General features: G+C 38.2%; 1 protein-coding gene across 2 annotated transcripts in view; it reads right to left on the bottom strand.

The window, feature by feature from the left end:
- Itpr2 (inositol 1,4,5-trisphosphate receptor type 2) overlaps nt 1-17744 on the bottom strand; it is a 479802-nt gene that overhangs the window by 339295 nt on the left and 122763 nt on the right. For both annotated transcript variants that reach the window (XM_077799170.1, XM_077799171.1), the window contains 3 exons: nt 9655-9806; nt 5719-5818; nt 5064-5224 (listed from right to left, as the gene is read on the bottom strand). In XM_077799170.1, the coding sequence (XP_077655296.1) occupies nt 5064-5224; nt 5719-5818; nt 9655-9806 (413 nt within the window). The remainder of the gene's footprint in view (nt 1-5063; nt 5225-5718; nt 5819-9654; nt 9807-17744) is intronic.

Genomic DNA, 17744 nt, shown 5'->3' with positions numbered 1-17744 from the left:
CAGCAAAAGAAACAATAAGAGAGATAAATAGGGAGCCTACATCCTGGGAACAAATCTTTACTCCACACACTTCAGATAGAGCCCTAATAACCAGAATATACAAAGAACTCAAAAAATTAGACAATAAGATAACAAATAACCCAATCAATAAATGGGCCAAGGACCTGAACAGACACTTCTCAGAGGAGGACATACAATCAATCAACAAGTACATGAAAAAATGCTCACCATCGCTAGCAGTCAGAGAAATGCAAATCAAAACTACCCTACGATACCATCTCACTCCAGTAAGACTGGCAGCCATTAGGAAGTCAAACAGCAATAAGTGCTGGAGAGGATGCGGGGAAAAGGGCACTCTTGTTCATTGCTGGTGGGACTGCAAATTGGTGCAGCCAATTTGGAAAGCAGTATGGAGATTTCTCGGAAAGCTGGGAATGGAACCACCATTTGACCCAGCTATTCCCCTTCTCGGTCTATTCCCTAAAGCCCTAACAAGAGCATGCTACAGGGACACTGCTACATCGATGTTCATAGCAGCTCAATTCACGATAGCAAGACTGTGGAACCAGCCTAGATGCCCTTCAATAGATGAATGGATAAAAAAAATGTGGCATTTATACACTATGGAGTATTACTCTGCATTAAAAAATGACAAAATTATAGAATTTGGAGGGAAATGGATGGCATTAGAGCAGATTATGCTAAGTGAAGCTAGTCAATCTTTAAAAAACAAATACCAAATGACTCCTTTGATATAAGGGGTGTAAACAAGGACAGGGTAGGGACGAAGAGCTTGAGAAGAATATTTACAGTAAACAGGGATGAGAGGTGGGAGGGAAAGGGAGTGAGAAGGGAAATTGCATGGAAATGGAAGGCGATCCTCAGGGTTATACAAAATGTCATTTAAGAGGTAAGGAGGGGTAAGTCAAGAGAATACAAATGGAAGACATGATTTACAGTAGAAGGGGTAGAGAGAGAAAAGGGGAGGGGAGGGGAGGGGAGGGGAGGGGGGATAGTAGACAATAGGACAGACAGCAGAATACATCAGACACTAGAAAGGCAATATGTCAATCAATGGAAGGGTAACTGATGTGATACAGCAATTTGTATACTGGGTAAAAGCGGGAGTTCATAATCCACTTGAATCAAACCGTGTAATATGATGTATTAAGAACTATGTAATGTTATGAACGACCAATAAAAAAAAAAAAAAAGAAAATGTATAATTAAGAATTTGGGGGCTAGGGCTATAGCTCAGTGGTAGAGTGCTAGTCTCATGGGTGTGAGGCACAGGGTTCGATCCCCAGCATCATATAAAAATAAATACATAAAAGATATTGTGTCCATTTACAACTAAAAAATTTTTAATGGAAAGAAAAGAATTTCAAGGCTGAGGTTATGGTTCAGTTGTAGAGCACTTGCCTAGCACATGTGAGACACTAGGTTTAATCCTCAGCACCCCATAAAAATAAATAGTTATGTAGAAAAAAGAATTTCAGAGCACTTGCCAAAACACAGAAGTACAACCTCAAGCTTCTGAATCAGTAGAGGAAAAGATAAGATGGGGAAGGGAAGGGAGAGATAACCTTCATCCATTGAACAGGAAGCAAAAAGGAAGTGGAAGGAAAAGAAAAGCTACCCTAAGTAAAAAAAATACGAATGAGCCCAAAGACATTATTTATTACATGCAAAGTAATTAAACTTGCAAAATAAAATAGACTATTCGATTAAGTTTTTAAAAATCAAGGTCTCTGCTGCTCACAAGACACATAACTAAAACAAAATGACCAGGAAATCTGCAATCAAGGGACACTGAAAAAGAGGCATCAGGTAAATATTAAAGAAAAGATGGCTGGTGTTGCAATAGTAATATCAGGCAGATAACATTTGGTGAAAAATGATGGTACTGTGGAAAGCAACCTCAGAGACATCTGACCTGGTGATCCCCTGTTGGATGATCTCTCTAGATCCTGAGCTTCACCAAGTGGAATAAGAGCCAGACTTCAAGTCTATAAGTTGCGTGGAGATACATACAATCTAAGATCTTCAGCATTTATTAGCACCACACATGCATGCATGGAGAAATGTCTGACATAATTCTGAATTAATTACATCTGTAAACAGTGGATGCTACATACAAACCCTGTGCAGGTAAAACATGCTCCCTAAGACGTGCAATGCACTACAGAAATTCTGGTTAAGGAGTGCACGTGTCACCTCCTCAAGGTCTGCACAGCAGTCAACAGTCTTTCATATTTCCTTTCTCTTCCCTTCAACATGTTCCCAATGCCTCTATTTCGTTGGTGCAACTATGTAAAATGCAAGCAGAAAATCCAACTGAAAATTATCTAAGGTTGAGCATCTTGGAGCACAACACAGCAGCTGTGCCTCCAGAGTCCTTTTCTGGGCTGAGTAAAAGGAGGGTTACAAGGGAGAAAGAGAGAATTCCAACACCACAGGCATTTTGAGAGGGACCTGCAATATTCTCACACCTTCCCTTTGACCTTGTATCATCTTCCTGGTTTTGAGTAAAAAGAACATCTAATAATAACTTCATTCTCCATAGGGGGAAAAAGTCAGGGTTGTCAGTTATTTTCAGAAAGAATTTTATATTGAATTCCAAAACTAAGAAAATAATATAGATGCATTCAACTATGCCAATAAACTCTACTATGCTGACAGGCAGCTTTGAATGCATTTTGATGGGAAATGGCTTTTCTAAGATTACTAAATTAAGATCAATAAGTGCAACTTCATATTTCTCAGGCAAAGTCTTCTCTTTGCTATTTTTTTTCACTCTAAAAACAGTGATAAAAGAAGCAGAGGAAATAAAATGCATGATCTCTGCTCACTACTAGACCACCACCTTCCTTGGACACATCTCGTGAGAAGGTCCCCTCCATCAGTAACTGGAGAAAGAGCAACTTGAGCCAGGTGGCATCCAGCAATGGTGGAGCACTCATAATGGGAATCTTTATTTGTCCTTCTCTTCAGTGAATACCTTCATGCTTAGAATCATAAGAGGGGCTTGGTAAATTTCTATGCATATGTGAAAGGGACAGAGACAGAAATGGATTCATCAAATGAAATTAGATAAATCTCAGGCAAATAAAAATTCCTATCTGCACATTAGAACCTATTTCCTGTCATAATTGAGCTCTGGTGTTTAATTATCTGTTTTCCATTAAAAGTGGGGCAGTTGCTTCAGCTTCTGGCCTTTATTTATTTCCTCCAACAGGGTTAGAGATATAATTGAATACACGACAGTTGTTTTCCAATGCAGGTCTGTCAGGGGAAAAGCAGAGGAAAGAACAGAGAAAGCCGAGAACCAGCTATTTCATTTGTTTGCATATTTATGATTTTTTTATCAACAGGAGCCGGACAGGGGGAAGCAAGTTAGTGTTTTATTCCTTTGTATTATAAGATACATACCTAAAAGTCTCTAAAACATATATGTTTAGTTAAGGGATTCTTACAATGTGAGCCCCATGACACCACCACCCAGAGCAAGCAACAGACAATTACAGTTGCTTCCTTCCCTCACCAGTCAACTCCTGCCTCCCCTCACAGAGGAAACACCAACTGAATTTTGTGACAATGATTTTCTTGACCGTCTTTATAGACCTTCCAATTGCCAAAACACCCCTCAAGAAGTTGCATTTATTTCGCTTGTTTTTTAACTTACAAATAGTGTAACAGCAAATGCATTTGTTGTAACTCATTTTCACTCAATCTAAAAAGTTTGTTAGATTTATTCACAGCATTGCACACAGATGTAGTTCTTTAATTTTCACAGCTATACTGTATTCCAGTGTATGAATATATCATGACTTTAATCATATATTTAATGGGTGATGGATATGTGGACAGAGTTCAGTCTGGGAGTATTTAGAACAAGGCTGGACATTCCTGTGCATGTGTTCCGTGGCACATATGGAGGAGATCCTTTTGGACAGATGTTCAAGAATATTCAGCTAAGAGTGAAACTGGCAAGCCACAGGATGTTTACTTCTTTAACTTAACTAGTTTCTGCAAGGTGCTTATGTCAGTTATCATCTCACCAGCTGTGTCTGAGAGTTCTAATGCATGAATGCCTTGGCTTGGTAAACACCTTTATCTTGTTCAAATTAAAAGATAAGTTGCAAATCATGAAGAGGGAAAAATAGGACATTTGTGCTCAGATGTGCTGAAAAGCACACAGACTTTAAACTACATGTATTTGAAGCCCCCACTTATTACTTATGTGACCTTACACAAGTTGCTCACTCTCTCAATTCTCCTTTATATTTAATGAGAATATCTACCTCAGGACCATTTGAAGGATCAAATAAAATACATGTGTGATGCCTAACATAGTACCTGTTGCAAAGTGGAGATGCAATAATTTCTAGCTATCATTTTCATCCTCTCTCTCACTTATTTCCAAAATCAGTTTGAGAACCAAGGATCCAGTTTCTCTGAATGAGTTAAAAGGGCAAAAAGCTATGCCTTGCAGATTTTTTTCTAGTACTCCTATTTTTTTTTTCATTTTGAAATACTAGAGCTGAGAAATGTGTCATGAATTAAAAATGACCAAAAAAACATAAAACTTCCTTTAGGACATTAAACTCTAAGACCAAATATCAAATCAAGTGTAGCAAATGGTATCATGAAGCCTTTAAAAGAAAAGATCAAAGAATAACTACAGGGCTGGGATTGTGGCTCAGTAGTAGAGCGCTTGCCTCACATGTGTGAGGCACTGGGTTTGATTCTCAGCACCGCATATAAATAAATGAATAAAATAAAAGGTCCTCATCAACTAAAAAAAAATTATAAAAAATGAATAACTACAAACAACTATTTTCAAGACATGGAAAAAGCAAATACTCCATCAGATTTTAAATCACTACTTTTCATTCACTCAATATGATCAAGAGAAATTAAGTCCTCACCTCATTCAGAAAGAATTGTGCTACTACCAAGAATATTCTATTATTCCCTAGAGTCACTCATTCACTGAAGGTATACAGCAAGAATTGACAATTAATTCTTGATGATTAAAAGCCATTTTAAAAGTTACTAACCTCCTTTCATTCTGAGTTATGGTGCCATTTTCCAGCTTTTTAACCGTGGTTGCTAGCACTTTGTTTGCATCATTAGCAAAGTCTAAGTCTCGGACCTCAGACAGTGGGACAGACACAATGGCAAATGCTTCTTTATCCTCTTTTGTTTGGCAGGTTCCGATCTGGAATGTGTTTTTCCATTAAGATTAGTTCTGCTAAATAACTATGCAATATTTTTCAAAGACTAACACGTATCAGTACTGTTTAAGAAATATAAGGCAAGAATAGATAATCCAAACACAGTAACTCCCACATGCATCACTCTCTGGGAAAGAAGGCAGGGATGCAGTACCAAAACATTGTCCCTTTCACACTGTCCTTTGCTTCAGTTCCAACAGAGCACAGAAGAGGCAATCCTGAAATCATACCCTCTTCCCAAATATTGTTCCCATTCATTTTGGAATCCATACTATGGCCTCCTGACTGACAGTTCTGCTGCAGCCAACCAGTATGGTTCTGCTACCTCAGCAAGTGGCAGATATAAGAACTCAATGAAATGAATTACAATAATCTCTAATGTTGATGAAGGTGGATTCTAAGGAACATGTCAGAAACCCCCTAAATCCTACAAACACAACATCTGACAAAAAACTAAACCATTCTCGGCAATATTTACCTTCAACATAACAGGTCGTTCTTCATCTGTGTCTATAGGAATACTAGTACTGGTTACCCATGTGTTGGTGCATAAATGTCTTAATCGAACATATGAGTTCCTAAAAGAAAACAACATAAAAGACATACTATAACAAATGTGACATATTTGTCAACATGTAACATGTTGACATATTTAACAGTTTCATATATGAGAGGAACATAAATATATCTTAGACTATCAAGATACATTTGGATTATGAAAAAAATCTGAATTTAGACGACTTCAAAGCAAGTATACTACTATTACCCAGGCCAGTTGTTCTCTCAAAGTGTCAACATCAGCAGAATCAACATCACCAGGGAAATTAGCCAAAATGTAAATTCTGAGACCTTACCCCAGTCCATTAAATCAGAAACTCTGGGGGTAAGGCCCCAAAATGAGTAGTTCAAAAGGCTTCTCAGGCAATTTTGATGCACACTAAAGGAAAACTGATCAAGTAACCACCTCCCTTAGAACTGCTCCTGCCAGCTGTCTCCTGTGTAGCTTAATCATCTGCATGTGAAAGGATGTACAGTTGATCCCCGTTATTTGTGAATTCCGTACTTGTAAATTCTACTTACTAAAATTTATCTGTAACCCCAAGATCATAGAGCTTTTGTGGTCATTTGAGGACATGTGCAGAGTGACAAAGCATTTGAGTCATCCAACAGGCACATTTCCAAGCTGAGGTCCAGCAAGGTGACATTTGGCCTCCTTGTTCCAGCTCTGCTGTAAATACATGTTCCCTTTGCAGTCTACTTAGTGCCACATTTTTTTTTCCATTTCTATGCTTCTCATTGGAGATTTTGGTGTTTAAAATGTGCTATCAACCATTCCTGTGATATGACTGAAGAAAATTCTTGTGCTAGATAAGCTTCACGTAGGCCTGAATTATAGTCCTGTTTCCATGAAGTCAATGTTAATGAATCAACAGTACACAGACAATAAGGTGTCTTTAAACAGGCACGAACACAAAACCAGTTTATGTACTGACTGATTAAAATGACCAGAAACTAACAGGACATAACCCTGTACCTCCCCTATGAACAATGGTTCATTCTGCTAATGGCTCATTTTGCTAATTCCATGAATCATGATTAACAAAAATTCACTGCATATGACCATTGAGAAAGTGCCCAGAAAAGCACACCTAGACCTTCATCCAGCTCAAATATTACCATTTTTATTGAATCTTTTATTACCATTATTTCTTTAAAAAATATGTGTATAGGACTAATTAAAAGAAAAGCCCATAAAGTTTTCTGCCTTAGAGTTCCTAAGTATAAAGATTAAACATAAACATATCATATAACATAAGATGTAAGACATTTTGGCCAATAAGAGAAAATAAATAAAATACCAGTGACCTCAGGGAAAGAGATTCATTCAACAATATGGTTCTGCATTCACACAAGTAGAATAAACAGAAAATGGGTTGCAAAAATCTAAAATGACAAGTATCCAATTCTGAAGGTTGAACCTTTACACTGAGCCACTTCCCCAGTCCTTTTAATTTATCATGAGGCAAGATCTTGCTAAGCTGCTGAGACTGGCCTCCAACTTGCGATCCTCCTGCCTGAGCCTCTTGAGCAGCTGGGATTACAAGGGTGCACCATTGGGCCCAGCATAAGCATCCAATTCTTATCTAAATAACCAAAATTTTTGAAATGTCTCTGGTCTTCCACTTATCTTCTGCACTGAATTATACAGGAGATATCATTTGTATACAGTGGTCTTCCTTTGCATTTTAAGCATCGGGAAAGTGGATCATAGCTTATATATCTCTGTGGTTCTTTCCCCTATTTTACCCTTGCACTACTTCAATACAGGTTGAGTACCCTTTATCCAAAATGCTTGTAACCACAGTGTTTCATATTTTAGATTTTTACATTTTGGAATATGAGCATAATGGGGTACCTTGGGAGTGGTCCCAAGTTTAAACATGAAACTCATTGATGTTTTACACATACCTTAGACATATAGCCTGAAGGTAATGTTATACAATATTTGTGGTGCACCTGTATTTTCACTAAAACCTATCATATGAGGTCAGGTGTGAAATTTCCCACCTGTAGCATCATGTTGGCATTCAAAAAGTATCTGTTTGGGCAATATTTCAAATTTTGGATTTTCATATTAGGGATGTTCAACCTGTATGTGCTTACCGAGTTAACTCTTATTTCTGGGTTCGAAATAAAAGAGAATATACTCCAGCCTGTTAACTTACATCTTGAGAGGATTTTGGAACTGAGTACCTCTTTAGGACCTATGCCAGATAAATATATTGTCAGTAAGACCTTGATGTAATCTGAACAGTGAGATCCTTTACCATTTCCTTGAACAAACTCTCTTGATGGGCATTCAAGAAAGACTCCACTTTCAAGCCAAGCCTGGTGGCATGTACCTATAATCCCAGAGGCTTGAGAGGCTGGAGGCAAGAGGACCACAAGTTCAAAGCCAACACTGGCAACTTAGCAAGGTTAAGCAATTCAGCAAGACTTTGTCTCTAAATAAAATATTTTGTTAAAAAAAAAAAAAGTTGGGATTGTGGTTCAGTGGTTAAACACCCTTGGGTTCATTCCCAAGTAACCCCCCGACCCGCAAAAAAAAAAAAAAAACTTCCAATTTTGCTGAAAAATCTAAAATAAGTGAAGTCATTCCAAGGAGTAATTAAGATCCCAGTTCTGGGAAGACAAGGCAGGAGACAGACCTGATGGGGGATCTCTTTATAGACCATATGGGAGAAAGGGAAGCCTGAGAGATGGACTCACATAAAGTCAAGATTCAGCAACATTCCTCATGAATGAGAATCCCGTGGAATTCTCATACCCTGGGACCCTCCACAGTGGTGTTTCTCAGCAGTATTAGTACAGCCACATTTTACCCTTCCCAAAAGGGACTGATACAACAGCGCCTGCATCTTTGCATAGTTACCTTCATTCACTTAACCTCTACCCAACGCCTAAGTATAACACTGCTCCATCAAGGCCAACTGAGCAATACCCCACCCTGGCCCAACAATGTGGACGGCACTCAGTGTTTCCAACAAGCACATCAGGATGCTACTGTTGGAAGAGAGTTGTGGGCAAAAGAGCTCAACTGAAATAGTCAAATTCAAGCAAAAGAACATAAGATATTCTCTTACATTAGGTTCTGACTGCCTCATTTCCCATCGCCCTCCCCCCTTACCCACTTAGGTCCAACTCTACTTGCCTCCTCAATGGTCCTTAAAAACACCTAGTAAATTTCAAGATTCTTCCATTCCCTTTTCCTGCTGCTTGAAACACTCCTCCCAGATGGAGTGGACTCAATCCCTTGATTCAAGGGCCATTCCTGCACACTCTGATCTAACAGAATTCTCTTTACTCTGCAATTTTTCTTCAAAGTATTGTCATTACCTGACCCTATATTTTTTGTGTTTGCTGGTTTATTTACTGCTTGTCTCTTCCATTTGAATGTCAGTATATAACCAGTTTGCTCACTGCTGTCTTCTCAGTGCCAAAGGCAATGCCTGGAATGTAATCAATGTTCCTTAAATATTGTTGACTGAATCACTAAATAAATGAACAAATGAAGTGGGGAACCTGACATAATAAAAATAAATGATAAAAGTATTCCTAGAAATGCTTTCAGATTATTTATCATTTTTGTAACCAAAGGCCATATAAGTAATAGGAATAAATGATTCTTATGAATTTTTCAGAACTCAATTGGTCCTGTACCTTTTAATTATTTATAAGAATAAAATAAACTATGTTAATCTACTCACAAAAGAGGCACTATATTTTACACACTTTTTCTTCACTTATGCTCTGGATATCACAGAAATTATATTAACATTATGATTTTCATTCCTTACTTACTCCTAAAACTATTCAAAGAAACATCTTTTAACCATATATTCTTTTTTTTTACCTCGGAACCAAGCAGTCAGCTCTCTGAAGAGTTGTGGCATCCAGTTCAAAAAGAGATGCAATGTCGTTTCCATGTGGGACTGAGACCAAAGTGTACATGATCTTCTCTCCTGACTGGCGTTTTTTCTTTGAAGTTGGAAGGTCTCCATCTCTCTGTTGAGAAGATATAAAGTTATGTACTTTTATCAACTTTCTTATTAAACTCGCCACTTAATCAGGAGAGAGTGTTTGAATTTGCATGTTTCTAAAGATGTCTATTTCACAAGACCCAGAAAAAGCAGATTCGACCTGACAGTCTTTGAGGAAACGATTATCAAGACACACACTCCTGGGTGGCATTGGATCCAGGCACATCGTTACGGCACTCACAGTCACAATAGCTATGGTTCTTTTCCTTGTTTCCTTCAATCTATTGAAAAGTAAGGATTTGGGCATTTGATAAACCAAATACAGAGAAGAAACGAGGCTTCATCTAGATCCAAAATTAAAGACATACATATGGGAAACAAATATATGAAAAGGTACTCAACATCACTAAGCATCATGGAAATACAAATCCAAACCACCATGAACTATCACACCGTTAGAATGTATATTTTCAAGAAGACAAGAGACAGTAAGTGTTGGGAGGGTGTAGAGAGAAAAGAACCATCGCACACTGTTGGTGGGACTGTAGGTGCAGCCCTCGTGAAACACAATATGGATGTTCCTAAAACAACTAAAAAGATAACTATCACGTGGCCCAATAATCCCTCCTCTGGGCACAGACCCAAAGGAGATGAAATCTCCACTCATAAAGACATCTGTGCCCCACATTCCCTGAAGTACTATTCACAATGGTCATCGCATGGAGACAACATAAATTGTCCACTGATGGATGAAAAGGCAAAGAAATCTGTGAGACATATATAAATACACACAGAGAGACAGATGGTCCCCCATTTGTAATGGCTTGACTTATAATTTTTTGACTTTATGATGTGTAAAATCAATATGCATTCATTAGAAACCACACTCCAAAAAATGAATTTTGATCTTTTCCTAGGCTAGCAATCTGCAGCATGATACTCTCTTGCTATGCCAAAAAAACATCAGCTCTCAGTCAGCTACAAGGTCTCAAGAATCAAAAACCAATGATTAATAGTATACTGTATTGCTAAGGATATGATGTTTGGTAGGTTAGGAATGTTAAGCACATTTTCAACTATGATATTTTCAACTTACAATAGGTTTAACAGAATGTGATCCCATCATAAGTCAAGGAACATCTGAACAATGGAATATTATTCAGACTTTAAAAAAAAACGGGGGGAGACCTTGACATTTGTGACAACAGATATAAACGTAGGGGACATAATGCTAAGTAAAATAAGCCAGACACAACAAAACAAAATACCACATGATATCAGTAAAGTGCTCCTGGGTTCAATCCCTGGTACCTCCTTCCCCCACAAAAAATAAAAGGTAACTATATGAGATAATGGATATGTTAATTTGTTTCATTATAATAATAACTTCACCGTGTATATGTATATTAAAATATCATGTGATACACCTTAAGTGTACACAATTTTTAAAAGGAGAGAGAGAAAAGGAAAAAAGGAAGGCAGGCAAACAGGCAGAGGTGTGTTATGTCCTGGTCTATATCATGCAACTTAATAAGAAAATCCAGGTGTTATGCTAAGATACACCTGGTAATGAAGCACTATTCTCTAAGGCTCTAACATCTGATGGTGCCACGGAAACCACACTGCTGACTGCAAACAGCTGAGACAAGAAGGCCTGAACAAGGCCCACAGAATCCTTAACAGGCCCAGTAGAACACTGCATGCAACTAAAAGTGGCTTCTCAAGGTTAAAAGCACACTGACAGATGATACTGAAGACGGTAAGGATTTCAATGAAGAGGCTAAGGAAAATGAGGAAGAAGGAGGAGGTTCACGAAGAGGAAGTGGTCATTCCAAAAGAAGCAAAAGGAAGTTTGTTTTAAATTATATCCTCAGAAATATGAAACCTGGGGAGAAATAGGCCAGGATGATAACAGTGGCAAATAAATACTATGAAAGAACATAAGATATTCTCTTACATTAGGTTCTGACTTTTTGGATTTCATAATGCTTTTGCTGCAAAAAAGAAAGAACTACCAAAACGGTGAGTGGCGTTAACACATGTGAGAGAAGACTGCCTCACAATGTAAGAACACAGAAATGATGGACGAGATCAGTCGGTTGTAGAAATAATTAGAAGGATTTTTGTGTACATGTAGGTAATGAGATTTGGGAATGTCTTAATCTGTTTTCTATTGCTACAACTGAACACCACAGATTGGGTAGCTTATAAGAAGAACGGTTTATTTAGCTAATGATTCTGGAGGCTGGAGGTTCAGGAACACGGTGCTGGCTGTCGGTGACACCTTCTTGCTGTACCCTAACGTGGTACAAGGCACCACATGGCAAAACAGAGAAAGCTAGTCAGAGAGCTCACTTTTATCATAAAGCCATGTCTACAATAACCTACTAATCCCTGAATAAATTAACCCACTCATGAGGGAACAACCCTCATGCCACAGTCACCTCCCAAAAGTCCCACCTCTCCACACCACTTGCATTGGGGACCAAGTTGCCAACACATGAAACGTAGGGACACTCTCCATCATAGCAGCGCACAAGCGGCTTCCGTGGAATATTGGAATGGAACAACTAAGAGCTTATCAATTACACTGGACATGTTTGAAGAAAAGCTTTATTAACAGAAGATCAGCATGTAACCTAAATAAATGGAGCATCTGTGAGCAAGAACTTCACAGGTTCTCTGACCACTGACGAGCATAGACGTAATAAACGGGTATGCCAATCTTCTTGGTAGAATGCCATTGGCATATGATTTCCTGACTGGGTTTCCGATACACCAATATTCTCATTATAATTTAGCTTTTGATATAGATATTCTTTCAAGGGCAATGCACTAACTGACCCAACTATTTAGATCTACTAACAGTTGAAAGTTGGTGTTGTGGCTTATCTATCAGTCACTTGTGAGTTCACTTAGGAGGAGTCAATCCCCCTCCATTCATTCCCCTTTTGGAATGCTAATGGAATGAATTTTCTAGACCAATAAGAAGATATCAGATCTAGGTTCCTAAAGATAACCCTCCTACTGACTCTCCCTGGTACTGTCTTCCTGTGGGGGTCCAAGCAAATCAGTCAGGAGCCTCTTTATTTTGACACTCTCACATTGCAACACTGAGAATCTTTTCCAAACACAGGTTTCATTAATTAGGGTTAATTAAAACAGGCCACTCTGAGTTACTCATGCTATTTAAGACCTGTGGTTTTACTTCAATTACATAGAATATATGGAATGTACTATTCTTCCCTTAAATAATTCATGTAGGTCTTTGAAAAATGGCTTTAATGAACAGAAAATTTTCCATTTATAAATAACACAACAATTGTTTATGTGTGAATAAGAGCTTTTAACATGTTTAGTTGTTTTTTTTTTTTTATGTTTTCAATTTATTTATTTATTTTTTATTTATTTATTTATTTTTTTTATTGGTCGTTCCATTTATTTAGATCTTTATCGCATGAAGACCATCCTGCTCAGAACCATATGCTTGTGGCTTTTGTTTATAAAACCACATTGATTTTTAAGTAAGAAAAAGAAAGACATGGAAACAGTAGTTCCCTGTGTGGAATTACTGAAGCTCAATGGTCTCTCCCTTGAATCACAAAAATGCATTAAGGTCCCACAGAGCTTAAACGGGTGTGAGATGTAACATCAGTGAGCTCAATTCAGGGTGACACAGGGTCTCAGAATGTTAACCGAGTCCTGGGCTCTTGGCAAACTGGCATTTTCACTGGGAAGGAGAGGCAGGGCCTCCCAGGTTACAGGAGATTCTGGCCCTTAAGAAAAGCCACTTAGGAAACTCAGGGCTCTCCTGGTTTTTTCTGCTGTCCTGGGGCCTGCTGGTGGCAGCAGAGCAGTTAGACCCCTGGAACACCTTCTGTGTTACTCACTGGTGAGTCATCAAATTTTTAGCAGGAACCTCACATTGCAATTCTGTTGTTGGGAGCCAGAGACATTCTGTAAGAAACATGTCTGCTTTTCTGAGCTGCGGGAGGCCGTGGCATAATGATGCATAGGCTTCTCTGTTTGCATTCCCAGCCTCTTGGGCTTGCTGCTGACTTTATGTAACCACACACAACACTGCCTCTTAAAGCTGCACATGTTCCTCCTCTTGCAGGGCTTCCTGAACAAATTCTCACTCTCTCTTTTTTTCTTTTTTCTTTTTTTTCCCCCTTAGCACTTAACCAGTGATGAACACAGAATAAAAAACTAAAGAAATTGGGGGAATCTTACTTTCAGAAGCCAGGGCTCAAGGAATTTTGAGAGTCTTTCAGAATCTGGCATCACCACATCCCAAAATTCTACAGAATGTACAACTTCATTTTCAGCAAAGTTTCCTGATTCCAATAATATTTCTGTTTTGTATACATCAATGCACGTAGATAGACCAGTGGTTCTCAATGGGGGAGATTTTGTCCCTGGGGGGGGTCATTTGAAAATTTCTAGACATATTTTTAATTGTCATAACTAGGTACTAGGGGTGGGGGGCTGTTGGCACCTACCTAGTAAATAGAGGTCATAGATGCTGCTAAACAGCCTGAGATGCAAAGGACACCCCACACGCAACAGAGAATTGCCTGGCCCAATATGTAGATATTGCTAGGGTTGAGAAACCCCACCATTAACCAAAGATACTCCTCCAAAAATTAGATCACATTCCACATAAATATGGTTGTGTTAATATAGGTGGTGCTGCAGTACATTTAAAAAAAAGAAGAAGAAGAAAAAGATTTTTTTAAAAAGCCCTTTCCCAGAATCATTTGAAAAGATACAACCTTTCAAGAAGAAATAATGACTGTCAGGTTCCAAGCCTGGCTTGACGCGGTTCCAATGTTTACCGGGTCCCTGTGGATGCTGTACATTTGTAAGATTGGAAATAATAGACTCCTTTGTAAAATAAATACAGCAATTTGGGTCTTAATGGGAGCTCTGACACACATCGCCTCATTTCTGCGGCACCATGCATTAACCTCTGAAACTTCAAAAATGGAAGGCAACGTTTTGATAAAGGTTTCTAAATTACAGGAAAAATATTAACTGGGCATTAAATAGACAACCTAGGGAAAATTAGGAAAGAAAAAATTAGCATAGTCATAGTGAACTCAGCATTACTGGAACCCAGATCTGAGGTGAAATGGCCTTCTGTTTTGGGAAATTGATTTCTTATTTCACAGGCAGGAGATAAAGTCTGAAGCCTCCTCTGTTTTCTTCTTTAGACAGAAACATAATTATTGCTCTGTGGTAAATGATCTATAAAATGAGAAGCCATATTGTTGTCGTTATAGTTCCATACTCTCTGTTTTGTTTACTCTCAAGCTAGGGTTTCTGGAGAGGAAAAAAATTAAATCAAGTGTCTCCAGTTGGATGTCTCTCTGAGATGACAGATGAGATCCAGTCATAAACATCTCCAGCAAATGCAGCCCCACCTGTCTTGTGTACAATTAAGGAAATGCTGCTGACAATTGTTTAAACAGAAGAGCATTCTTCTCACCTTCAGAGGCAAATGAAGAAATGGTGTTTTGAAATAAAAAGGAAAAAAAAATACGTATCAAGACAGGGTAAAAGCTGGATTAGCACAAATAGTGAACTTCGCCACAGATTCATGAGTTATTTATATTTTCTGTGCTCTGCATACCTTTATATCCCATATTCTCCCACTCCACTCTGCCCAGCCATCAGTAGTACCACCAACAGTATGAAGCAGAAAGGAAATGAGCACAGAGATGTAATCCAATCACTCAATGTGAAACTTTGATATCATGCCCTTGTAATAGTGACAACCTTTATTGCTAGCCTACTAACATCTTTTATTCGGTTTCCCTCTGTTTGATTCCATTTTTTCGCATGGCACCCAGATGAGGTATATAAGGCAAACATCTTCATCCCATTAGATAAGGAAACTGAGTCTCAAGAAAGCTCTCTGACTTTTCCAATGGCACACATGTGGTTACTAGATGTAGGGCCCTCTTGGTCCTAAACCATGCTAAAGAAGCCTCACAGAATGTTATAAAAATAACCCTTGAAAGAAAGAAAAGCAACCCCTGACATCCAACAGGTATACTCCAGCTAGGCTAGGTTGTCCTCTTGCCAACATGAACAATGACATACAACATCGACATCAGACAAGGACACTTTGACCATGATGGGTCAAGACGAAAACAGGGGGGATAGTAGAGGATAGGAAAGGCAGCAGAATACAACAGACATGAGTATGTCAATATGTAAATCAATGGAAGTGTAACTGATGTGATTCTGCAATCTGTATACGGGGTAAAAATGGGAGTTCATAACCCACTTGAATCAAAGTATGAAATATGATATATCAAGAACTATGTAATGTTTTGAACAACCAATAAAAAAAAGAAAAAAATAAATAAAATTTTAAAAAAAGACGAAAATAGGACCCTCCTTAATGGTGTCTGAAAACAGACAAAATATGAATATAGTCCAAGCCACAAAAATGACTAAATACTTCCCTAGCTAACATAAATTGATGAAGCATCTTTAGCCTTCCCTCCTTTCAGGTAGAATTTATTAAGATTCTCCTCTTCCTAACAGCATCCCTATCCATGACAAAGCTCCACTTCCTCACATTCTCCTCAAAAGTACCTTACACAAGTCCAAATCATAAAGTGAGTTATTCTAACATGCTCTTCCTGAGATGCCCAGCAGTTCCCCATGTTGTGCCTGCATCTCCCTGTGAAGGGTAATAAACTGAACTTGTTCAACAGCAGGTGTGTTTCTGGTGGCCTCTGCTGCAGTGACAAACTCAAAGGAAGAACCAAAGAAGCCATGATCCATCCTCCACTTTTTAAACTGGTTACTGAGAGCATATTCTTAAATCATAGGAAAAACAGAATCCAACAATCTTGGGCAGCCACTGGAAACCTGAGAGGAGAAGAGCCCACCCAGGGTGATAAAACTGAAATAGAAATAGATCTAATTGATGGAACAAGCCTACATCCGTATTGGGGGCTATTTTGACACAAATTACAGTTTCCCTGGGCCAATGGCACGAGACTTCAGCTTCCTTTCTATTGTAATCCTAACAGTCAAATGGAAAGAGGAGTCAGTCAAGCAGGACTCGATCAGGTTAGAAGTTCTGACTTGATTCCCTTGTCCCATCCCCAAAATAAACTGTGCACTGATGCAAACACAAGTAGTCATGTTAGCTGAACACTCGACTCTCTATCAAAGGGTAAAATTTATGGGTTTTTGGTGGTGGCAGTGTTACTGGGGGTTTTTTTTAATTTTTATTTTTTAATCATAAAATAATTGTACATATTTATGGGGTACAATATGTTTCATTTCATGTATACACTGTGTGATGACTAAATTAAGATAATGAGAATATCTATCTACTACCTTAAACAGTTATTATTTTTTTGTAGTGAGAACATTCAAAATACTTTCTTCTAGCTATTTTGTAATAAACAGTACATCCTTGTTAATCATATTCACACTACTGTGCAACAGTACCCTAGAACTTCTCGCTCCTAATTGTAACTCTATACCCATCGACTTACTTTTCCCATTCTCTCCTCCCCCCTACTCTCCACACCCTCTGAAAACCACCATTCTATTCTTTTTTTTTTCAGAATTTGTTTATTTTTTTTTCAAAATATGTTTTAGTTGCCAATGGATTTTTAACTTTGTTTATTCATATGTGGTGCTGAGGATCGAACCCAGGGCCTCACATATGCTAGGCAAATGCTCTACCACTGAACCACAACCCCATACCCAAGAGTTTGTTTATTGTTGTAACATTTTTGAACTTCAAATACTGTGCCAAAATATGAGCCATTCATCTTAAGATGTCTTTACCATAACTGAAGAGTACCATATTGATGTTTACAATTAATTTCAGACAACCGAAAACTTATTAGTGATATTTTTGTCTAGTAATCAAATACTTCATCATTGGCTGAATGTAATTATTAAATTAAAAGAGCAGTTTCACCTC

The sequence above is a fragment of the Urocitellus parryii genome, chromosome 5 (assembly GCF_045843805.1).
Source record: "Urocitellus parryii isolate mUroPar1 chromosome 5, mUroPar1.hap1, whole genome shotgun sequence".
NCBI classification, from domain to species: Eukaryota; Metazoa; Chordata; class Mammalia; order Rodentia; family Sciuridae; genus Urocitellus; species Urocitellus parryii.
Note: the sequence above shows the minus strand (reverse complement) of the source record. Positions and strands in the feature narration are given on the sequence as shown.